Raw genomic sequence first — 25,621 nt, 5'->3', positions numbered from 1 at the left:
TATGTTTCTGTGTCAAATTCCTTAAACAACCTTTAAAGGCCAGAATACAGTGGCTGCTACACAGATGGTGAGAAGTGAACATTTATGAGCAGTTTTAAACTCTAGCAGTTAAATTTATCCTTCAACTGCCTGGTCACACAAAACAAGGATGAAAAAGAGGTTGGAATTACTGGACCGTCAACAAATCCTGACAAAATTGGGACTGTTGAAATCTCTTGTTCTCTCATATCCTTGGCTAAACAACCATATCAGTAGAGTTGAGCAAAGGGCAACCTTGGTGTGACCTGTGCCCATCCACCAGGACCACCCTAGTTTGTGTGTGTGTGGCTGATACCTCCTCTAGACCCCCTGCAGTAACTTTTACTGGGTAAAGCAGGAAAAGCAACAACCTTTGAAATATGTAACAGGCTACTCTGCTTCTAAAAATAAAAATACATCAAAGCCAGAAGCAGAATCATGGCCTCTTAAGAGTTGTGTCTTGGAAGTCCATATGATGAAGGAATCTGGAGGCCTTCAATTGGCACTTGCCTGTGGCCTTCTAGATGCTGTTGAGCTGACAAATCCAGCGAGTCCTCCCATTAGCTATTTGAGCTGCTTGGACTTGTAGTCCAACACACATGGAGGGCCTCACACTGCCCCTGGTTTAGAGAGATGCCAGCCTCAAAAATCTTCATAAGCAAAGGCTTTAACAGCAACAGCATCAGAAGAAAATCATGTGTCCTCGAGAGAATTAAGAGAAATTAAGTGATAAAAGCTCTGCATCACCAAATCACTTTCAATATTCTTCACTTTTTATCCTAGACATACATAAGCATTTTTCAGTACTCTGAATTTAGAATAGAATGGTCTTTCGGGGCTTTTAAAATGTTGGTACATGCAAAGAGGAATCAATTTCTTAAGAGGCCTTGTATCTATACATCCCCTGCCTTCACAGTTGCTGCCAGGTTCATTCAGATGCAGAACAGTTGCTCCTCCTTTCTACAGTTGAAGACATGAATGAACAGGATATTTCAGGATAGGACTTTAGTGCTTTTCCAGTGAGTCAAAACATGCACACTAAAGATTAATCCTTCCTGCTATATTCATCCCAGCTTCCACCCAGTGCCAAGGGTTTAATATCCCATTCCCACACTGCTGCTGCTGTTTGCATTTTCTCCTTTACTAAATGGAACTATGTGGATGTGCCCACCAATGCAAGAGGAAAACAGTGCAGAGTGAAAGGAGTGTGTTTTGGGAGTGCCTGTGAGGCAAAGAGTGTTTACTTGGGATGTCACATAGCTGAAAATGCAGAAAAGGCTATACATTTGGACTGTGCCATTATACTACACAAACTGCAAATATTTCACATGGCTGGGTGCTGTGAGTTTTCCGGGCTGTATGGCCATTGTCTAGAAGCATTCTGTCCTGACGTTTCACCCACATCTATAGCAGGCATCCTCAGAGGTTGTGGGGTCTGCTGGAAACTAGGCAAGTGAAGTTTATATAGATGTGGAATGTTCAAGGTGGGAGAAAGAACTCTTGTCTGCTGGAGGCAAGTGTGGATGTTGCAATTGGCCACCTTGATTAGCATTGAATGGTCTTGCAGCTTCAAATCCTGGCTGGTTGCTACTGGGAGAATCCTTTGTTGGGAGGTCTTAGCTGGCCCCGATTGCCAGCTGGAATTCCCCTGCTTTTGAGCATTGTTCTTTATTTACTGTCCTGACTTTACAGGTTTTATTTAAGCCAGCTTTTGTTAATTTTCATTTTTTTCCTTTCTGTTGAAATTGTCCTCATGCTTGAGCATTTCAATGGCTTCCCTGTATAGTCTGACATGGTAGTTGTTAGAATGGTCCGGCATTTCTGTGTTCTCACATAATATGCTGTGTTCAGCATATTTCTCATGATTCTATGTTTGTATAATTTATTCCCAGGCTAAATCCCAGAGAGACAAATAATATAAGAGGTGGAGGAAGTCCAAATCTGAGGCAATTGCATTTTTTTTGACTGACTGACTGACTGACTGACTGAGTAAAAACAGGTTGACAAATACAGGTGCACACAGTCCTTTATTGAGAATGGAGCCATAAACTATTGAACAGCTTTGCTCTGTCATGTTGGCAAAATCCAGTGCAGTCCATGTCTGCGCTAACTTAGGGCTGTGGAGAAATATGTTGTTTTTACAAGCTGTGTGACAAGTAAAAAATGTCACCCTCCTTAAGAATAGAACTGTTATGTTAGCAGTGCTATATTTTCTTATTAGAAGGAGGGGCGAGAGATAGCTCTCTGCAGGAAAAGTGACCTCTCTCTTGACCTTTTCCAAAAAGAAATCCAGAAGTGATGAAAGAGAAGAGACAACAATGGGAAAAGAGATTTCTGTGAAGGGGCAGTAGAAGCATTCCCACCCCCACCCCCCCATAAGCTACAAGTTGGACAACCTCAAAACAAAGGCAGAGATCCCCAGCAATAAAAGAAAAACCCAATATCTGTGATACCGGGGGACACCACATACAGCAGTATCCTCCTTAACATTTAATGCGTACTATGCTGGGCACACACAACAAGACGCCGCTTCCTGCTGCTCCTGTCAGTGCTGATTAAACCTGAGCAACCTGAATCTTGACCCCATGGAGCGACAGTGAATGGGGCATGCCAGGCCTTGTCCTTTTCAAGGTTCACTCGGAGTGGAATTCAAGTGAAAGTAGGAGAGATGGTCCCAAATCTGACTCACTGTATTTTTAAATATAATTCCTAAACCCAACCTGAAACCTGAGGAACCAAAACACACACAATCAATGTGATGGTCATATTAGAAATGTGCAATTTAATAAGCATTGAAAAACAAGGCCAATATGATGATCTTTTATTTATGTATTGCATAGCTTGCCAATGCCATTCTTCCAAAATGGGATTCGTCCGGCATCACCAAGAAAATGCTTAGTTAGGAAACCAATATCACTTAATACGCCCTTGTATAGCATCACAGAGAAAAGTTTAATGTTTGTTTGTTTGTTTTTTAGTAGCAATGAAATATGTACATGGGGGCAAGTGTAAAGAAAAAATATTTATGGAGGTACCTTTCTTCTTGTTAGCTCATAGGTCCCAGATAAATAGTGCATGGCATTGCATATACACAGCTGTTTCATATAATGATTCATTATATTAAAAGCAGCCAGGTCCAACCAATACAGAGACCTTTTATCTTTCGATACACATTTACCACTCATGTGGCCTTAGATTGTGGAATGACCTATTGGAAAAGGTTCAACAACTGGACATACTGTCTGAATATAAAACAGCAGTGAAGATCTGTCTTTCTCGGCAGGCCTATCTAGCTGATTTTCAAAATTATGGATTTTAAAGTATTACTGGTTGTTTAATATGTATTGATTATATAAATTATTTTAAATTGATGTTTTAACTGGTTGTGAATATTATATTTTAATTCGTTGTTCTTCCCCCACCACAATCTATTGAGAGAGGTGGGTAAGAAACAACAACATATAAATAAGCATTATTGCATCACCTGACATCCGCCGGGAAGTAGCAGCCAATAATGAAAGGACCAAGGCAGTGACATCTTAGGGCCATCCCCTTTTTGGATATCAGCCAGCACGCTAACGCCTTAAATCAAGAAATAGTTTTCTTAAATCTACAGAGATACTTGCAGGAACACCTCATCAATCGAGAGTCCAAAAGTGGTAGGCTCAAACCCAGCACCTCAATCAATGGCTGATACCAAATGAGAGACTCTCCCCTGGGCACATAGAAGACTGGGCAACTTGGAAGGTGCTGAACAGACTGCGCTGTGGCACCACGAGATGCAGAGCAAACCTTAAGAAATGGGACCACAAAGTGGAGTCCACAGCATGTGAGTGTGGAGAAGAGCAAATCACAGACCACCTACTACAATGCAGCCTGAGCCCTGCCACATGCACAATGGAGGACCTTCTTATAGCAACACCAGAGGCACCCCAAGTGGCCAGCTACTGGTCAAAGGACATTTAATATAATGCCAAGTTTTTAAACTTTGTGTGTTCTCAAATACATCACAACTGTACCCTTGGTTTGCTCCTGATACAATAAATAAAGAAGTAAGCAAAGTGCATATGCATAGGGGAAATGTTGTGCGATACTTTATGATCTAACAACTGTCTACTTAAAATGGTAGGTGCAAATGTCATCCAAGCTGTTAAGCATCCTCAAATCTGCCACATGAGCCTTTGCGTATTGATTAGAAAAAAAATCCTACATTGTTGTACAAAGTTCCATTGAATTGTTCAAAGGACTGTCAGACGAACACTACAGAGATGAAGCACAATCTCTTTCATTCAGTTTGGTATCTATTTATCTTGCCACTTTTTATACTTATCTGTAACCACAATGCTATTATTATAATCGTGAGCTATTATTATAATCAACAGTGAAAGATGGTCAGAAGAAAAAATATATCTGCTGAGAGTGGTTTAGGGCTCGGTTTCTAAGTAGGCAACTGGCACACCATCAAAGTTTTAACATGCAATAAATCTAAGTGAGAACATTGCCACTCTACATCAGCAAAGTGAGCCCATATAGATATTGCCATTTTGGATTTCCCTGTCTTCAGACTCTTTACCTTGCCCTATGTATAATCCACTTCTACTATGTACAATTTTTGCCAAATTGCTTATAAGAGAGGGAAGAACTTTGGTTACAGAAGGAACTCGTTATTCTTTTTTCTGGCAATACTATTTTACATTGTTTGGTCTCATCTCCACAGACGCAACCAATTCATAAAATGCAGCAACATGCTTTTCACATTTAAAAAACCCCCAATTATCCCATATTAAATAAAGAGTTATTTTGAACATCAATAACAGCCTTTTTCCTTATTGTCTTAATGTTTCCCCACAGAATATGCAAATGACCTTATTATATACTTGCATGAACTATAAATACAATGTTGACATGACTCAACATTCCATGTGGTGCAGGATGCATTGCCCACATTTATGCTACTTTCATCCACAAACCACAGCATCTCATTTTGATTTGAACTGAGATTAAATTTATACTGAATCACTCCTGGGAATGTTTCCAGACATTCAAGTCATCATCGTATAAAAAATGTTTTTAGATTCTTCCTGCATAGTAAGAAGATCCTTGTATGAACCCTGAAAATTCACAGAACAAACATTACACTTCCACAATTATGAATTCTATTAAAATTCTTCCAGAATTTTGCAGACACACCTCATTACCAAATTCCCTGAACTCATTTTAAACTGTCCCTTGGATTGCCTTCGCAAAATATCAGAATCGTACTCAAAATGTTCCTATTCTTCCACATTTGAATGCTACATATTTAATACCCGTTAAGAGTTCAATTTAGTGTCTATATGCCTAAGGCTGAAAGTGCCTTTGACCACCTGGTTTGGCCATTATTATCCATAAAAAGAAATGAGAATGTCTGTGTGTTTTAACTTATTGAAACATAATGCTGAGCATCCCAAAACGTGGCAGTGTTATAAGCCAAAGTCCCAAACAAGAGGCTAACTAGAAAGACAGAAAGAAGGAGGGGAAGCAATCATAATCACAACGGAGACTTCAAAAGTGTTTGTGTTACTGTCCCTAATTTCAAGCCAAGTCAACATTTCCAACCTGGGGTGGGGATCCAGAAGGAAAAAGAGAAGCATGGCATAACTCATTGCAGCATCATGCTAGATGATTCAAAAGTTACAGCACATTTTTGGTGGCCACCTAAGTTGCAGTGATCAGTTTCAAGATGTGAATGTGAGAGAATCCTGCAATTCACTGGGAAATATTTTAAAGGTATAGAAAACAAGAGGTGGCCCTGTTGAGGCATTGCAGAAGATTCCTATGGCAGGTAAAAAAGGACTAGGTATTGATGGTTAAGATGATGGAGACTGAAATCAGGAGGCCTGGTGGACCCTTTGGAGGATATAAGGCAAGAAGTCTCCAAAGCTGTTCTTCAACTGGAAAGGCCTACATGTTTTTCCTATAATTCAGTATTTTTAGGATTGTTACACTAGATAAGGTCAAGTCCTTTAATAAAACCAATTAGTTTTTCTTTAAGCTGTTCCAAGGACTATATAATCATGTCAGCATAAGTACATTTCTCTCTGCAGATGTTTTTGACAGTATTATGACACTATATGCAAAATTGTATTTCCCCCTCCACCTTAAGATACAATGTTGATCAGAGTTCTGCAGACATACACAGTTTTGAAAACCCACATCATCCAAAGATGGTATATTTCTGTGGTTCTCAACCATTTGAATGTCGTGATGCCTTAATACAGTTCCTCATGATATGGTGACCCCCAACCATAGCATTATTTTTGTTGCTACTTCATAATTGTAATTTTTTTGCTGTTATGAATCGTAATGCAAATATCTGATATGTAAGATGTACAAGGGTGGGTCAAAAAGTTTTGCCTCCAATGTCATAAAAATGTTATAAACAGCAGAAGTTGCTACAGATCATAGCCTGAACTATCCTCTACCCAAAACTACCATTCAACATAGTCACCATCAATTTATACACATTTGTGCCATTGTTTAACCCAGGCCAGGCATCAAACGTATTTTGGAAAAATTCAGTTTTGCTTCAGAGCCCATAATTTTAAAGATGTTTTAACATCATTCAATGTCAGGCTACACAGAGAAGCCAGAGGCCCTCTGAATGACAACCTATGTGGTTTCCAATTCAATGACTTGAATGACATTAAAGAAAGAGAAGAGATCTTAAGCCTTCTCTGTCAAAGGGGTTCCTAAGACCATCAGAAATATGTGTTTTCTGATGGTCTTTGGCGACCTCTCTGAAGCCCCCTTTGCGACCCCCCCTGCCATCCAACAACATCTGGAAGGTCTGCAAGCTACCCAACCACATTTAATAGGATGATTGTAAGAATTAATTAGTTAATATACAGGAAGTACTCTTGAACATTTAAAAAGGGTGCTGAATCAAGGGTAAGTAGTCCTAAATTTTATAAAGATCTCTAATACCATTCCTTACATTTTTTTCAAAATATAAAAGCAAGCAGAATCATAACTGCTACATCCTTTGCATTTTATGTTACTCAAGTACTCAGTTACAGTGTTGATGTTCCAAAACATTGCGAAGCATAGTGAGACCACATTCTTTTGGAAAACTTCTCTGCCAGAATTGAGAACTCAAAGATACCATACTTACAGTAAATCCCACTTGGCAGGATACTTTGATTGTACTTTTCCTGCATGGCAGGGGGTTGGACTAGATGTCCCATGTGGTCTTTTCCAACTCTATTGTTCTATGTTTCTATGTTGGCATTTGGATTGGGAAAAAGGAGGAAAGTGAACTTATTTCTGCTAAAAGTAACTGTCAGTGATGATCTTTCACTTCATTCCCTTTCCTGCCTTTCCTTTAACTCTCAGTTCTTCAGCTTTTTATTTCAACTATCACCGTGAACAACTGCATGGGACTCATCCGTGCCCACAGTATGACTCAGGCTCAGATGACTGCTTAAAGGGTAGCCACTGCTACACAACCTATGGAAATTATGTGTCATTTCTACATGCAAGTTTTTCTAAACTGCACAATCCCTTTCTGTCCTTTTCAGGAATCGAAGTAGAATGAAGTCCAAAGTTTCATAGTTGCCCTATAGCTTTCTCATTACTTCTTGCTGAAAGGTCATGTGTTTTACACTCCTGCTTAACCTATCACTGTCTCCTTATTTCTGAGAATCATGACCTAGAATGAGATGATTTATATCAAGGATATGGAAGATACTGCCTTGGACATGATAAATTGTGGTTCTCATCACCCTTCATTATTGGCTATGCTGACTAAGGACAATAAGAGTTTGAGTCTATAACATTCAGGGTACCAGACAAGCTTTCCTGTTGGTGTATATGAAACTGCTTGCTTCTATATCTATTAAGTTTCTGCATGTGCTGTACACTTCTGAACTCTTTCACCAAAAGCATGCTAAATAATACTAAATGACTGCAAACTCTAAATATCTGATATATACATTACTACAAACATTGAGGTATCACTGAATGCCTCATATTTCCTCATTCTCTCCAAATTATGGTTTATGAATGCAGAAGTATTTATGTCACAATCCACATTTCACACCATTGGATTCACTGTGGCTTTGGGCATACAGTGATTATGCCACATTCGTTTTATGGGCTGAGCATGATGTTTGTGTGTGCTTTTCCTTGAGGAAACTGCAGAGAAGAGACCGTAATGCATTAACTTGCAACTGAATGTACTATTTGCTTCTATGAACAGAGTTACTCACAACAAAAGGACGCCCCCACTCCCAATGGCCTAACCACAAGCAAAGCAAGGAAAATAGATTATGCACTTACCTGAGCAGAGAATGCCTTTGTATCTTGGACAGGAAAAGTCATCGCACTCGCAGAACAAGCCATAGACCTTCCCAAATTCACTCTCGGAGCAGACACAGTGGTTGCAAGAGCACTCCCCCCGGCCACTGCAGACACGCTTCCCTTCAGCCTCCCGGCACATGTTCTGGTACATGCTTCCACTCTCCCCCTCCTCACATTCGCACTTGGCGCCCACGTGGCCTGGGTCACAGTCACATAATCCACACACGTGTGTGCCATTCCCACTGCACTTGCTGCTGTTGTGCTCAGTCTGCTTGGTACAGCCGCAGCTGCAGTTGTACGTCACAGTCACCTCTAAAGTGTCCCGGAACCAATCTGGTTTGATAGTAAATGTATGGGAGGTGTTCTCTGCAGGACAGCTCCGGGCTTCTACTGATACCTCAAAGGAAACCTTTGTAGAATAGCAAGAAGTCAAAATGAGAAAGTATCAGAAAACTCAGTTCAAGTCAGCTCTGTAGCTGAGACTGTCACATACATTCTCTGGTTTCTGTGAACCATGTTAACTTGCATAATAAAGTAGGGTGAAATATTCTTTTATATGAAAACATAAGAACAATACATAATCCAAAAGAGATGAAAAATAGAAAATTCACATTCTTACATCTAAATCTAACTGCTAGTTTTGAAAAGCAGACCCACATAATGCACAACAAAATCATAATCACAATGAAGACCATCACTCCCAACTTGGAATTCTCCAAAGGAAAAAGCAAGGACAAAGTTACCCTTTCCAGTAATAGTATATCATTTCAATACAATTATCATTATTTATTCTTTCCTGAAGGAAAGTATTCATTTCAGCAATAAAACACCTCCCTATTACAATTGTATATGTTTGCTTGATAACATATGTGTATCACATGTTTTCAAGCTGTTGTTTTTAAACATTCTGTTTATTTAAAAACACTATTTACTGGAAAAAGTCAATAAACAAACAAAAATAATAGTTATCCCCTTACTATTACAAGAATGGGCACTCATACAAGACAAATGGATAATTTTTGGGTCTAGAGTATTGCAGTGACTTTCTTTAATGGAACAAAAAAGAAACTAACAAAAATTGAGGTTGCAGTCCACTACACTTAATTGAAAACAAACCTCAATGAATTCAATGTCAAACATGCTTGAGACTAGACTGTACATTATAATTTTTAAGGTTTGGCTAAGGAAATTTCGACAAGCCACAGGCTTCAGAATTCATAACATACAGGTCTCCAAATAAGCCTGTTTTTAGTGACCATACTTCTTATTCTGAGATGCAAACACCTTAATTCTAATGACATGCAAAGCATCTTGTGAAGAAGAAAGGGAGCCAATTAAAATGCTGGGTAATTTTCCTATCCTGCATGTAGACTGACAGAACTATGTAAAACTTTATCCTGTAAAACATGATATTTTAAATAATTGCTGCTCGTACGGATTCTGCAGTGATTCAGATTAAAGTCAGTATTAAACATATCTCGAGACTTAAAGGCTTGGACTACAAAGAAGTGCTTCTATTTTTAAAATAGGCACGCATTTGGAGGCTGCTTAGAGAAGTCTGAAGTGTTGTTAATAAATCCAAAGACATACTTGGAAGTCCTTTTCTCAAACTGACTTTGAGGAAAAGTACACAAATAAATACAGCATACTAGCATTGCTTCAGATTTATCTATTCCTTATAAACTTTGAAAAAAGTTCAGTTTGAAAAATACAAGGGGTACAGAAAAATGTCTTGGCTCTTTAGAAGCATGGCGGTGAATTCTCTGCTTTATTGGAATACAGCCTGCTCAAGTCCTGTATGCCAGATGGCAGCACTCAGTAGTAAGTTTTCCCATTAGCTAACACCAGCCATGCCATTGCTGAATCAGGAAAAGGGCAGGAAAGTCTGATTTGTGAGCTTTGCGGGGGAAGACAGTGGATCTGCTCCATAATGAAGAGGCAGATCAGAACCTCATAGTGAAAAGGATTGTTGAGAGAAACTCCAAGGTTGCAAGGAGTGTCCATAGGTTTCCTAACACCTGAATCACAGGATACTATAATCATAACTTCCAAATGTCCTTTACAAATGGTTCATTCAATGTGAGAAGGCTACTAGTTGAAACAGCTATGTAAGCTAACTTCATGCCAACTTTGTATTCTTGAAGGGAGACAGGAACAAGTTGACACTTCAAGGCCTTGAATAACTCCCAGAATTCTGCAGTGTGCAAGCTGGTTATTGGATTTTGAGCATGATTATTAGAAGAAAAAATCCCCAAGGTCCTGTGCCTATGCATGTAGACTTCAGTTATTAGTGACCATTCAATACATAGTGACAAATGCCAACAAGTAAAAAATGTCGAGTTGCTCAACCCATGCAAAATCTGCATGGCCATGTGTGAAGTAGATCTCAGTGATCATGTTGGAAAGGCAGTAGAAATTGTGTGTTTGTAAATAATGATTTTTAATTTTGGTCCTTCAAACAATTCATTTCCTGCTCATTTCAAATCCAAATCCAAGAGTGTACATAAATAATAAAGCCACAATGTGTATAGTATTACCCAAGTGTCACATAATCCCCACTTCTTTGATATGACTGTCCAGTGAACTAGACAGACGTATTTCTGGTAGCATAGCACTGTTACCTTGTAAGCAACCAAGTAAATGTGGTAAAAATATCTGAATTAATGTGGGAAATCCTCCTTAAAAGCTTTACCATTTCCACCTGGATAACGAAGAATATAGGATGCCATACTCTCAGTTTCTTACTGAATAATCTTGCAACCTTTTGATTTCTAAGCAGTACCCTCTGCCTCCAAACCCAAGTCAATTTTCTGAGACCTTACAAAGAAGAAATCTGGAAGCAATCCCCCAAGAGTATTCATAATCTGATGGCACATTCACTGGTAAATTATACAAAAGGCTTTTGTGGTTATAGTCCAATGATTCATATTCAACTCAACAGATAAACATAAAACTTACTGTGTCTCCTATCTGAAGATCCCCACACTTCCTGACTCCAGGGTAGGACAAACCATCTTGACACGTGGCTGTGAAACCCAGGTTGATGTCGTCAGGGTTGTCCCAGACAGTTAATTCTACTTTAGACCGAATGCTCTACAAAAGGAAGAGAAAGAGAGTTCAATCACTTTGGAAAAAGGAAATTTGCCATGTTACAGGAGGTTGGTGTGCAGAGGTTCAGAGGTATGGCTGCAGGAACTATAAGGACTTTCCTCTTCCCTTTCATACAAGAAATTTCGTGAAAATACCTTCCCAGGTGGCATGTCCAACATTGTTTGTTCATTGCTTGGCCAGCAGTTACACTGGCTACAATCCCACATCTCTTAATGTAGCACAAATATCCGCCTATGAAGGTACACTATACCAGAACTATACAACCCACATGCAGAATAGCAACTTGTGAAATATACATCAATGGCTTGGTACCACTGTCTAACAGCAAATGCAACATCAATATGCAATACATAACAACTGTGAAATATTCAAAAACAATGCACAATATACAACCGCAATACATAACTACAATGCACAACTCCACCTTCACAACTATCAGCAGAATATGTCCAGTGCACTGTGACAAATAATGTTGTTGGCATGTGTGGTGTGATTAATACATGGTCATCAACAGGATTCTGGCTTTTACCTGTGATGTTTCAACCAATATTTCAATTTACTGGTACTTTCATATCAGGCTGATTACAGGGTTGGCTCATGGACACTAGCTGTCCAAGGGAGGGAATGGAAAAGGCATGCTTTTCTGGCCTTTCTTCCTCTTAATAATAAACAATATTGCTGACCAGGCCTTCTATCATCTCTCCCCCAACCCTCCTCTCTCTAGCCCCCCCTGCCATGTTCTTGTTTAAATTCATACAAGACAGGTATCAATAGTCATATAGTCTTGTGTCATTTGCACTAAGGTAAGAAATATATTAACTATTTCCAAATTAAAGTCAGTAACAGAACCTGATCTGTTTTGAAGGAGTGTTTCCTAAATTCTCCAATGCCAATAAGGCTTGTTTTCCACTAATAATACATAAAACCAAGAACCATAATAAACAGTTTCCTTAAAATCTGAAGAGTTCTAGTTTTCACTTCCTCTATTTTGTGTTATATGCACCAAGAAACCACTTCCAAACCACCACTGAAATATGGGGTTTGCAGTTTGGAGGTATTTCTGCTGAACTCAGGTTGAGGAATCTTGCATCACTGGTACACATTTTTCCAGCTTTTGAAAAGATGTTTAGGAGGCAAAGAGAGAATGAAAAAAATAATAGTGCAAGCATGCCTTGCATTCATGTAATATTGAATGTAATATAAACCAGAGCAGGGCATTGCCTGCAGTCTAAAACCGGGATAATATATTATCTCACTGTATTTTCTATTTACCTACATAGCAAGTGTTACATTTCCTTTCTAGCTAAACACTGTGAACCAGCATCAACCTTCCAAACAAAAGAATGTATGTTCTAGTTCAGCACTAGAACACAATATCAGAATCTAAAGATTACTAGAAAATTAGGAAAATGATTTGAAAGTAAGTATTTGCATGAGCTTGCAGTTCTCGTGCTCAGGAAGTTAAATCAAAATGCCCCTTTGTGTGGTGTGCAGAGTGGCACATTTTGCTTTCTTTTCACTACAGGAATTCAGTGTCACGAGAGGGAAGGGCTCAGCAGAAAGCAGCTGCAAGCTGATGGGGAATGTGTGAAGCATGAAGAAAACTGGACTGTTGAACGGAAGCAGCCCAGCAAAGAGAACCAGCTGTAGTAAGGATTAGCAGTAAAGGATTAGCAGTAAAGTAAGTCAGCTGTAGTAAGGTAAATAATGATTTGTGCAGGATACAATACACACCCAATTTTCTCACCATCTGGGTTGCTGGCTCTGAATGCATATTCTAGGCTCCTTTCATCATAATCTTGTGAGCACTTTAGTGGCAGCATCCTGAGATTCCGTTTTTGTAATAAACACTTATTTATTGAGCAACTCACATTGATCACTACACACGGGAAGAAAACAACATCGAAGTAGGAACAAAGAGTGAAGAAGCTTACATTGTAGGCCTTGACTATGAGCTGGATAATATTCCTGGAGTCTGGATACAAAATCTCCACGGTTGTTCCAGGGATAAGAGCTGTAAGGTTCTTTTAAAATATAAACAAAACAGAGAAGGGGAAAAGTTATGGAAACATGAAATAGGAATAAAACTCTATGATCCATCAGTCTAGGTGGCTGGATGTGGAAGGAGAGAAAAACCTTGGCCTTTGCACCTTCTTTCCATTAATACTGATGAGATGGAGAAGAACGGTCATGGGAAAGAATATGCTGAAATAACGCAAAGGTGCTCTGGGCCTCTGTAGAGAGATAGTTCACTCTTAAGTAATAAGATTAAGTAATTGCAGTTTGGACTGAATGCAGTGCTGTTGGCAGTATCCCTGAAACAAGGATTAAATTCATAGCTATTTTGGGTTCCTTCATGATCACTGGCATTTATCTGTTTACTTTAAGCAGCTTAGCTGTTTTTCACTGGAACTCCTTTCTGAAATTAACTGAAGAATGAGATGGGGAGGAAATGGGCTTTGCTGTCAGCTAAGTTGCACACAGCCACAGGGTTCCCTGGGTTTTTTTTATAGCCACATTTGAAGAACTTCCTCAAATATTTTCTAATTTGGAGCTTCCCTTCTTTCTCCAAAGTACTAGACATCTCATTTTTAGCTCAAGGAGGAAGTGCCAGTGAGAGAAAGCACAAGGGAAGGGCCCTTCCTTCATTATTCAGCAGGCTGCAAGCAAGAAGCCTGTCACTTTTTTGCTGCTAGAACTTACCTTGTAAAGAACATAGTGATTTTTTATCACTGCAAAAATTAGGTGGATATTGTTCTCTGCTAGCTTCTCTCCAAGGAGCGCAAGGGAAGGATAATCCTGGAAGAGGAAAAGAGAACATACTCTGAATGTTACAACTGTTTTGGAACATTAAATCAGCAATCCAGTTTACCCGGGAAGAGCAAATCTCACTAATTCCATCTAGGTTTCTTTGAATCATTATTGGACTGTATTTTATGAGATTCCATGTCTGCACACTAAAAGGCAGGAAAAAGATTGGTATACCAGAACGATGTCAAAATCCCTGAGGCAATTTAAGCCTCACTTCATCATGGCATCAGTGTGAACTTGGGTCATTCACAGAGTAATTACAATCACAGATCTTTTGCAGAGAGAGATGTGTTTACCATTTGCAAGCCAATGACACCTTATTCATGCTAAGCATAATACCACTATACATAAACAGCGGTAGACTTCTTCAGTTATCTCTGTTCTGTTGGCTCACTTGATGATCACCATTTTGACTCTACAGCAAGACTCATCTTATCTGCAGAAGATATGTAGCAAGATTTCCCATGGATGCCCCAAACTGTGGGCAATACTGAACTCTACGTTCACTTTTCATGACTGCTAGGTCACGGGTCCCCAAACTGAGGCCCACAGGCTGGATGCAGTCATCCAAAGTTGTTTACTGGGCTCCAGCCCTAAACTTTAGACTTAGAGTCACCCTAAGTCCAACACAACTTAAAGGCACACAATACGAACAATCCTAATTAATTTGACTATTTCATCAGCCAAAAGCAGGCCCACATTTCCCATTGAAATACTGGTTTTTGGTTTTTTGGGGTTTTTTTTTCTTCATGTTAGGAACAACTTGAGAAACTGCAAGTCACTTCTGGTGTGAGAGAACTGGCTGTCTGAAAGAATGTTGCCCAGGGGATGCCCGAATGTAAATAAATACTGATAAATTTATGTTGGTTAAAATTATTCTTAATTTTAAATATTGTATTGTTCTTTTATGAGGTATTTTCACTACAAATAAGATATGTGAAGTGCATATGAATTTGTTCTTCTTTTTTTTTAACTATAGTCCAGCTCCCCGACAGTTTGAGGGATAGTGAACTGGCCCTCAGCTTAAAAAGTTTGAGGACCCCTGTGCTAGAGGAAAGTTGGGAAGGTGGGAGAAACACCTCATAGTCTGATGCCTGAACTTTCAATTGGGCACAAAACCAAACAGAAGTCAAGAGAACATGGTACAATACTGATGTAACATGACTGTGGGATCCATTAAGTATTTTTTCTGCAGTATTTTGTATCAAGTTACTGGACTGTCTCTGAAGGCCAACAAAAGTCCCATTTTACAGAAGGAGAAACTGATGGCTGCTCAATCAAATCACTGGTCTAATGGTCTATATACAGAACTCCCATAATCTGATTCTTCCCCAGCACCATGGACATCTTTTCACTGAACCTCCAAACTAGTGCAATTACAGGAATAGTCAATGAAGATGCAAGCTTGCTTTGTTGACTCAGGAAAACAAAGGATAGTTCTGTGTGGAGACTGCAGCCCATTGTCCCAAGACAGCCAGTTAGCAAAGCTTTCCAGCATGGGAGGAAAAGAACCCTGCATGCTCATTAAAGGGCACAATAATACATTGGGGTTTGTAATTTGCCTGGCCTACAGAAACAACATAACTGTTATGCGAGCACAAAGCAGTTCTTTGTAGATATTTCTGTTGTGTCAAGTACAAATCCTCAAAGATTTTTCCTTTGAACATTTATATTTTGATACACAAATGTAGAACATGTGTAGAGCACAAAGAGTGAGAGAACTGGCGCAAACCGAGGCAACCCCCCCCCCCCCACAAATGCTATATTATGATATGACATAAAATGCATTTAAGCATAGAATATGTGCATGTCTACCATTTTCAACAGCAGTTGTTTCATCGTGAATCAAATGCACTAAAGAGCACTAACACCACCACACTGGTGAGACACTATTGCTTGCCTTGAATAAACACAGGTAAGCATCATTGCTTGCCTTGAATAAACACAGGTAAGCATAAAGGGTAGTTATAGAGGACAGGTATACTATATTCCTTTTCCAATACTGGAAAGGGTATTGGGATGGGCAGTTGCCCGAAACAGATGTATTATTTGTACTATTTCACCCTACACAGTGCTCTGTAGCAACCAAAAAAAGGAACTTTAAAGCAACTGTTCAATTACTCAAGTCATAGGTATGCAGACTCCAAATGTATAAAAATCTACTTTTGTTTTTTTTTAACTAAAAACTTGAGATTGAAACTGGAGTTGAAGTCCATAACACCGGGCGGGCTGAAGTTTGCCCATGCCTGAACTAGACTGATGAATCATAGAGTACAGAGTTTGAGTCCTATACACTTTGGATTGAGAATTGTGAGCCTACCCATTGGTTTTTCATACCACAACTAAACAGGCCAGCTTGCAATCCTTCCATGCACAAATGCATTCCAGATTATCCCAAACTTTCTTCAATCTCAGCAGCATAATTTCACACTAGGGAATCATTTTGTTTATGTTGTTGTTAAATCTCAGCCTACCTACTGCAATTCATCCAGAGACCTGTCAGCACATTCAGATATACCTTTTGTGATAATCCCAGAAGTCTTTCTGCAGAGTCTTAAAGCTGCAACAAGTCAAGACAGCTTAACTCTGCATTTGTAAAAAGGGACAGCATAAGACTAAGAACAGGTTCATTTCATGTTTCGGTCTCATATATTCACTTGTGTAAAAGCTGTATAGTAGCAAATTAGAATGAAATCTCAATCATTACACTGTCCAGAAAACACACCGCTTAATAGTCTTACCAGCTGATTTGCAGCAGTGTATTCATTGGCTTCATTTAGGTGACAGTTCCCATCATGAGGCTGCACCAATCCACCCAGCCTCCCATCCAGTGCAAAGTGTGGGACATCATCTGTTGTGAAGACCAACAAGTGAGAGGCCTCCTTCCGCCATCCAATCTCCTTCTACACGGAAAAAATCCAAGAGATAAATCCATTATTCTTTGTATGTTTCACACAAACTCTGGAACACTCCTCAACTTTCCTCAGCACTTGGATTAGACTAGTTTACCCCATGATAAGGATCACAAGTCCCTAGATGTCATGTAGTGGGTTTAGAAGAGGCCTTGGGGCCACACACAGGCCATGGCCACACTTTGAAAATGACTGCAATCTAAATCCAGTTCAGTGAAACTGTATTATGCTTCTCTTCCTATCATCTTGGCAGAAGTCCTTTACAATAACTTTCTTCTGACTAAATCTGGCAACAGATTATTCTTGGACCTTAGCAAAAAAAAAAGTGCTTATTAGAAGGAAATACCTGCAAAGGTAAATGCTGCCAAAGTAAGCTGGGTTTGGCAACTACTAGTCAAGATATATTCTGCAGTTATTGGCCAGCATTTTCAAAGGGACCAGTGTTCATTTAGGACGAATGTGTTTATTTTGAAGTCAACATTGGCTGGAAGTTACCAGTCTGCAGGTTGTAGAAGTTCAGTGACCCAGTAGTAAACAACAGGGGAAGTTATACTATTACAGATCCCAATTCAGAAACTGGCAAGCACTTTACATCTACTCCAACAACTTAGGAAAACATTTCCATTTTTAGAAAATGGCCAAATAAAGGTGCAAAGAGAGTCACAAAAAAGCCACATGAGACAGATCAGCAGCAGGTGCAACTAATTTCTCCTTCTAAAAAGCAGGAAATGACTCCCGCTCCTGGGAAGTGATAAACATATTATCCTTTGATTATGCTGACATCAGTAGGATCCAAATTGTCACTTTGCCAGCAGCTGAATCTCTGCCAAGGCAGCTGATCAACGCAACTGTATTTGTGGAATCAAGAAGCCGGATGCATTACAGAAACCTGTACTTTAATCTATATACATATACATATCTGAAAGCTAGTAACCAACACTAAAAGAGGTGAAAATCATTGAAAAGTAATTCTAGATTATTCAAATAATAGCCTATGTTGCTATGTATCATATGGGGGGGGGGGGGCAAAGATAAAAAAGTGGGGAGGAAAAGAAATGTTTATTAAGAAACTCTGCCAAAATTCAAGTGTAAAACACAAATATCGTTCACATAAGATGTATATTTAGTAACAACAGGCCCTTAATAGAACCGCTCAATGTATCAGCAACAATGGTACAGTGGTATTTCAACTTTGGGTGCATCTACACTGCCACATAAATGCAGTTTGAGACCACTTTACACTGCCATAGCTCAACATTGTAGAATCTTTGGAATCGGGAGTCTGGTGAGGCATCAGAACTCTTGAGCAGACCGCCAACCTTTCAATCAGCAAGTTCAGCAGCTCAGTGGTTTAACCCATGGTGCCACTGGGGGCTCCTTCAACATATATTAGTGATAATATCAAATGATGCAGGGATGCAGAAAGAAGTAAGTATGGAAAGGACATAATGGTATCCTGCTCTGTGGGAGATGTACAAATTTGTTATGCAGGAATTGCTCTCACATCCTATCATAAGGTAGATGTGTACAGACAAGCACCAATTTTCCAGAACAAAACCCATTCTAAGAATTAATGTACTGGTTTTAAAAAATGGAAGATAGTTTTATCACTTGACTTGCTATTGTTGTGCACCTTTGAATGATTTTCAATTTATGGTGACTCTTAATTAAGGAAGCTATGGAGCTTTTCTTGGTAAGATTTGGCCAGGGAGGTCTGTGTTTTGGCTTCCTCTGAGACTGAGGCTGAAGGAGTGCAATTTGTCCAAGGTCACCAGAAGGTTTTTATGGACAGTTGGGCCTCAAAGGCTGATTTCCAGAGTTGTAGTCCAATGCTGAAATCATTACACCACACTGGCTCTGGCCTGACCTCCCATCTCCCATATACTTAGCACTGACAGGTGAAAAAGATTTGCACATTTATTCATTAGTTCATAATTGAGTCGGGATTCCTCACCTCACACACAGCAGCCTGTAAGATGGCATCAAGACCACCTTCTGGGGCGTCCCTGTTGCGGGAAACCTTCTGTTTCTGAACTTCCTCGTTGAACCTGTCAACTTTATCTGTGAGGGACAAAAGATGCCGAAATCCAAAGGATGGAACGCAGCTTGGAAATAGCTTGTAACTAGAAAGGAATTTTTTAAAAAGTGTATTAGTCGTCTGTGCATTAAGAGAAGAAGAAAAAAGAGTTTCCTTCATGTTTCATACTCATAACAACCACCAAAGTTGCTCAGAAACACCTCAGTGTCATTTATTGAGATGTCAAGTAATGTACCATCTATTTTAGAACAGCTTTCTGCCTACATGTTTCAGCATAAGGCATACAATATAAGTAACTTTTTCCCAATGCTCATCAGAATATGAAGCTGAATGTATAATTGTGTTGTCGAAGGCTTTCATTGCTGGAATCACTGGGTTGCTGTGAGTTTTCCGAACTGTATGGTCACGTTCCACAAGCATTCTCTCCTGATTTTTCACCCACATCTATGGCAGGCATCCTCAGAGATTGTGAGGTCTGTTGGAAACTATAAACCCCACTTACCTAGTTTCTAACAGACATCACAACCTCTTAGGATACCTGCCATAGATGTGGGTAAAACGTCAAGAGAGAATGTTCTGGAACATGGCCATCCAGTCGGAAAACTCATAGTGACCCAGAACATATAATTCTTTTGAGTGCAGTCAGTGGCAAAGAGTCTGACCTATAAGTAAATGTAACACTTTGATTCTAGCTTGTGATTCTATGATTGTACATGCACAGAAAATGCCGGGTAAATACAGCTTGTGCCATGTAATTCTCATGTAGTTTTAGTTATAATAGTTCTCTCCTTGTCAAAGTATCACAATGACCTCAGGCCAGGAGGGAAAAGGGATCAGAGCTACAGCCTCAAGGAACTGCGAAAAATGAGTTAACAGAAAGGCAAGGAACTGATAGAAACTCTCTGCCTTTCACTTATGCTACTCTTTATTACATTTTCATAACTGTTTTAGAAATTCAAAGAGGGTGACCTGGCAAGATCATTCATTCTTGCTTGAGCAAAATGAGTTTCACCTTCTTCAAAACAATAATGACCCTGAGTTTAAAAACTTGTTACCCTACTTCCTTAATACTACAGAGTCAGGGGAATAATTTCATTTTAATCATACTTTCTCTTCTAAGTGCACAGGAATCCCAAGAAGCTTAGCAGTTTCAAATTCACTTAGCTAATACCCCGAGACTTGAAGCTTAGCAGAGATCTTATGTCAATTTAGCCTGGAGGAAAAATTAGCTATAGAACATGAAAACGTTTATCTAAACAAGACTCTTCCTTCCTCATATGTTCCTTCTATAGAAGAGGAAAGTATGAAGGCAATGATTCATCCATTTGAGTAATAAGCTACCAAACATAAAGTGGGCCTATAGGTTCAAATATTTCATCTTTCCAAAAGCATGCTTGGGGTACAAATAAATCTAGGAACAACAAAATAAGAGGAAAAATACATTTTCACTCTCCTACCTAACTTGTTATACTGAGAGCTCAATACTTTATCTGGAAATAAAATGTGCATTTTACATCCCAGGAGATAGAGCAGAACCTTTGAAAACTCCTTTATCTTCTCTGAACGTTGACAAGGGCCCACGGCCAAAATATCCAGCACTAATCCCACTTCTTTCAAAACTATAGCTTGTAAATGAGAAAGCTGCCTTGGGAACAACCACATCTTCCCTTTCTCTTGTCAGATTTAATTATAATTTAGTTGTATATTCGTCTTAACACACAGCTCTTTGAACCCTGATTTCAGATGACACCCACGTCAAATCCTGGTATCCAGTTATGCTCAAGATGTAAATCCTGGATGGTGTTGTTAATGTTTCTTGGATACTTTACTTTAAAACAAAAATCAATCAGATCTCAAGGTGTCTTAACAACTGATAAAACAAAAGGTAAAACCAAAAACAGTTAAACCAATCTATAATATAAAATAAGGATGGGCAAGAAACAGTAAATACAACACATACAACCCAGAGATATCAAAGCCAAAGAAGAAACAATAGCCAAAGAAGAAACAGTTTCGCCGTAGGGCGTCCAAAGCAGGTGCGCATAGTGTTGCATATAATAGGCTTTGACTAAGTGACACGAGGCAAACCTCATACTGAAAAGACTCGTCCCCAGAGCCAGGTTTTCATTCTCTGCCAGTCCGATTTCAGCAGTTAGTCAGCTTCCATCACATCCAAAGGCTTTTTGACACAGGATATACACGCCTTTGTAAAGAGATAATACCAGTCCCAGACAAGAGACTCCTTTAAATACCCTTACATGGAACTTGAGAAGTGGGCTGCTACTGGAGTGACAATCCCATGAGTGTTTGCTTAGAAGTTAAATACTGCTGAGTAAGACTTCTTTCACAGTAATGGACTCACCAGCAAATTTCACATAAAAACAACATTTCCGAGGCTATCTTTCTTTTCTTAATCATTTCAACTCCTATTCTTCTCCAACATATATATCCCTTACACAGACTGGCACTGGCCAATATACAGTGCTGCAAATTCAGAGTACTGCTAGCAAACTGGTGATATTTCTGTAACAATCATAGCAAACTAGAGATATGTATGTGTACATGAAACAATTCATGTTCTATGCAGCATAGAACAAAAGAATATACAGTCACGAGTTTCCGTGTATCAAGTGGGTAGGAAATTGCATTTGTCAGCCACAAATTCACACTGGCTTTGCAGTGAGCAACTAGTACAGGCATGGGCAAACTTCGGTCCTCCAGGTGTTTTGGACTTCAACTCCCACAATTTCTAAAAGCTTCAGCCCCCTTCCTTTTCCCCCTCAGCCATTTAACCAAACAGGAAAAGGAAAGGGCCTGAGGGACTCTGTCAGGAATTGTGAGAGTTGACATCCAAAACACCTGGAAGGTCAAAGTTAGCCCATGCCTGAGCTAGCATGTCAGGGGAGGACACTGAAGATAGGACAAGAAGTCATACTCCTGCTGTCCCTTTTACAGGTGAAATGTGGGAAGGGATGTCTTTCCATTATTCTCTCTTTTTGTACAACTCCTTTTTTATGCCAGTGATTTTGTTTGCATGGCTGCCTATACTTCAGTATTAGATTTCAAGAGACAATGGATCTATACAATGGAAAAGCATTAAATCTATATATTTTACTTTTATTTTATTAAATCTATATATTTTACACAATCAGAAATCAACAGCTTCACAACAAACAAGTCAATAGACAATGGTCACTTGTTTGAAACTTTGAATATTGCACTAGGTCCAGAAGCAAAGCAAAGGCCCTCCATCCCTGCCAACTGTCACTGCCCTTGCCTCTGAAGGAAAGAAGAACTGCTAGTATCTTCTGGATCTGATGCCCTTCTCACTGCCATCTTCTCTTCCTTGGGACCTGTTTTATTTAGATTGCAAGCCTGAGAGCAGAGAACTGTCAAATGAACAATTTGTAAGTCACTCTGAGAGCTCTTGTAGCTGAAAAGCAGAATATAAATACTCTAAATAAATAAATAAAATAGGCTAGTTATGGAACACCAAACAACTACTCTTGACTAACTAGGAAGTCTTGTGTCCATTTAGGCTTTTAATAAACTTTATTTTCCTCTGAAAAACCAATACTCCCATGACACATCAGAAGTCTTTTTCCTACCCTTTCTCAAATTCCTCAGAAGTCTTTTGCAAGGCGACTATGCAATCCTTCAGCTCTCTGACTGGGATTTTTAAAGCCTCCTGTTTTTCTACCCTTCAAGGACAGCAAACACACAAGTTTGTGAAGTACATGCCAAGCCATAATACGTGGGCAGTGGATTAAGTTCAGCTTAGTGAAGCCTGATCTTTTGCTGTACAATCAGAGATATGGCTAGTAAAAGTACACAGATATATATATATATATATATATATATATATATATATATAGATATAGATATAGATATAGATATAGATATACACACACACACACACATACATACATATATGTATATAATTTCTGCAAGGTGTCTGAGATTTATTTTTATAAATAAACTGGCCAATAATGTTTTCAGAAAACGGGATACAAGATTTCCACTTTCCAAAATGTATTTACAACTTGACAGGCTGAAGCACCATCGGTGTGTAGATGACACTTAGCTCAATCTTCCACTTCTATCTACTCATCCCAGGGACCACAGGGAACACTTGAACAGGGTGTTCTGGGGGCTGATTGGGATAGCAAACCAAACCACCTGTGATTTACTCCAGACAAAACAGCACTTTAGCTAGGGAGAGCAACCAATCCGGATAGAGAAGAGAAGTTGCCTCACTTATTCATATCCTGGAGACACCCAAGATAGACTACAGTAAACTATTTTACACGAGATGAAGCCCTTAACTGATTTAAGCCCAAGTTATTTGAAGGAGAGTTGTTCTCATACTAGCTTCCCATACTCTGAAGACAACAGCAGCTTGTCTGACTTTAAATCCTCTGGAGTAGATAGGGTGGTTAATACAACAAAGAGCTTTTTCAGTGGTGGCTTCACACCACACGTTTCATTGAAGGGACCATAATGCCTTTTCTTAGTAGATTCCCAAGAAAACTCTGAAGACCCATCTGTTTTTACTGCCATTCTATGTTGACGAGATACTGCTTTAATTATAAATGTTGTGTTTTATGTACATATTTTTTATTCAATTTTTATTCATGCCGTTAAACAGAAACATTAATGCTGCATATCACAAACACTATGATAACATGGATGGGAATTATTACAGATGTCTTTATGGTGTCTACATGAGGCTGCAGTACAAACTGCAGTTCATTCTGGACCTACAGTATTGATTGTCCAACAGCTTGAGAATTAAACATTTATTTATTTATTTATAGTTTATATTTGTTTTATCATTGTTTTCAATATACAAAGGATGTGGCCAGGGGCCCTTTCATGCTATACAGTTGTAGACCTGTGATTCACTTTAACTATTGTGGTTCATCCGATGGAATCCTAGGATTTGTTGTCTTGTCAGAAGCAGCACAGGAGCTCCCTGGCTGACAACTCTATAAACTCTAAAGGACTCTTCCTGAATTGCTGATGCCTTGTGTGAAATAACCTCAGGTTAAATTGGGAGAGAGCATGCTATCCTTTTCCTCATCTCTCTTATTTATCATCCCTCTTCCTAAAATTCAGCCAAGTGCTTTTGTCCTTTTTGTGAGAAGACCGAGGCAAAGAAGCCATTAAGTAGTTCTGCCTTTTCCCTATCCCCTGTCAGCATTGCCCCATCTTCTCCTCGAAGAGGTCCTATCGCCTCCTTGTTTTTCCTTTTTCTACTGACATAAGAATAGAAGCCCTTCTTATTGTTTTTAATGTCCCTGGCAAGTCTGAGCTCGTTTTTTGCTTTAGCTTTGCGGACCTTTTCCCTACAGGTGTTGGCTATTTGTTTGAATTCTTCTTTGGTGATTTCTCCCTTTTTCCACTTCTTGTGCATGTCTCTTTTGTGTCTTAGCACAGTTATAAGTTCTTTGGACATTCATTCTGGCTTCTTTGCACTTGTCCTATTTTTTCTCTTTGTTGGCACGGTTTGCAACTTGAGTATTTCACTCTTGAGAAATTCCCATCCATCCAAACAAAAATTGGAAACAATCTAGTCATTTTAACAAGTGCTGACTGACAGACCTGCCTCTCTTCTTCTATCCACACTGATTGGTGGATGCTGTAAGTGCTGGCCCCACGGCTATGTTCCTTGTCCTCTTCCTTCCTCAACTGAATGAGAGAAGGAGAGTGCCCCAGAAAATCAGAAAGCTGAGTTGGGCAAGGAAAGGAGGAAAAAGACGAGATGGATGGATGCAGAAGAAAGGGGGAGAATGTGGAGACAGGCAACTATAGTGCTTTGCAACCAAACTCTTAGCAGAAAACTATATTGCTAAGAGATTGGGCTAGGACATTCTCAGCAAACCATTATGATCCTCAAGGACTAGAGAAATTGGAATTACTAAAATGTGCTTAGAGCCCACTTTCCCAGTTACAAAGATTTTTCCATGCCTTCTTCTCCTTAAGCCGTGGAGGCTTGCTCAACCTTACTACCATCTTCTGCTCAAATTAAATTTTCGTCTGCTCTGACAACTGCTGTTAACAACAGCAGCGGTCACCTCTTGCTTACCCTGTGCATGGATTGTTCTGGTATCTGGGTGCTGTATAGGAAAAGGGAGAAATGTTCTTGTCCACAAAAGACCCAAAGCCAAGGCGGAAATTGCTGGTCAGCTTTCCCATCTCCTCAGCCAGGGTGGTCCCCAGGTTCCGAATAGTGTCCAGATCATCTTTCATGGAGAGGGAGAGATCCATTAAATAATACAGATCCACAGGATAGTCTTCCACTTGTCGAACCTGCACTTGAAAAGATGCTGGGTCACCTGTGGAGACAGAAGATGGCAAGTGATTAAAAAGCAAAACAAACCAAGAGTGA

At 39.4% G+C, this 25,621-nt stretch overlaps 1 protein-coding gene across 1 annotated transcript in view; it reads right to left on the bottom strand.

The window, feature by feature from the left end:
• ITGB5 (integrin subunit beta 5) overlaps positions 1–25,621 on the bottom strand; it is a 76,307-nt gene that overhangs the window by 20,063 nt on the left and 30,623 nt on the right. The window contains exons 4-10 of the mRNA XM_060775020.2: positions 25,319–25,568; positions 19,147–19,315; positions 17,022–17,183; positions 14,173–14,268; positions 13,404–13,493; positions 11,317–11,451; positions 8,338–8,767 (exon numbers count right to left, since the gene is read on the bottom strand). Of these exons, the coding sequence (XP_060631003.2) occupies positions 8,338–8,767; positions 11,317–11,451; positions 13,404–13,493; positions 14,173–14,268; positions 17,022–17,183; positions 19,147–19,315; positions 25,319–25,568 (1,332 nt within the window). The remainder of the gene's footprint in view (positions 1–8,337; positions 8,768–11,316; positions 11,452–13,403; positions 13,494–14,172; positions 14,269–17,021; positions 17,184–19,146; positions 19,316–25,318; positions 25,569–25,621) is intronic.

The sequence above is a fragment of the Anolis sagrei genome, chromosome 1 (assembly GCF_037176765.1).
Source record: "Anolis sagrei isolate rAnoSag1 chromosome 1, rAnoSag1.mat, whole genome shotgun sequence".
Taxonomy (NCBI): domain Eukaryota; kingdom Metazoa; phylum Chordata; class Lepidosauria; order Squamata; family Dactyloidae; genus Anolis; species Anolis sagrei.
This window is presented reverse-complemented; position numbering and strand designations above follow the sequence as displayed.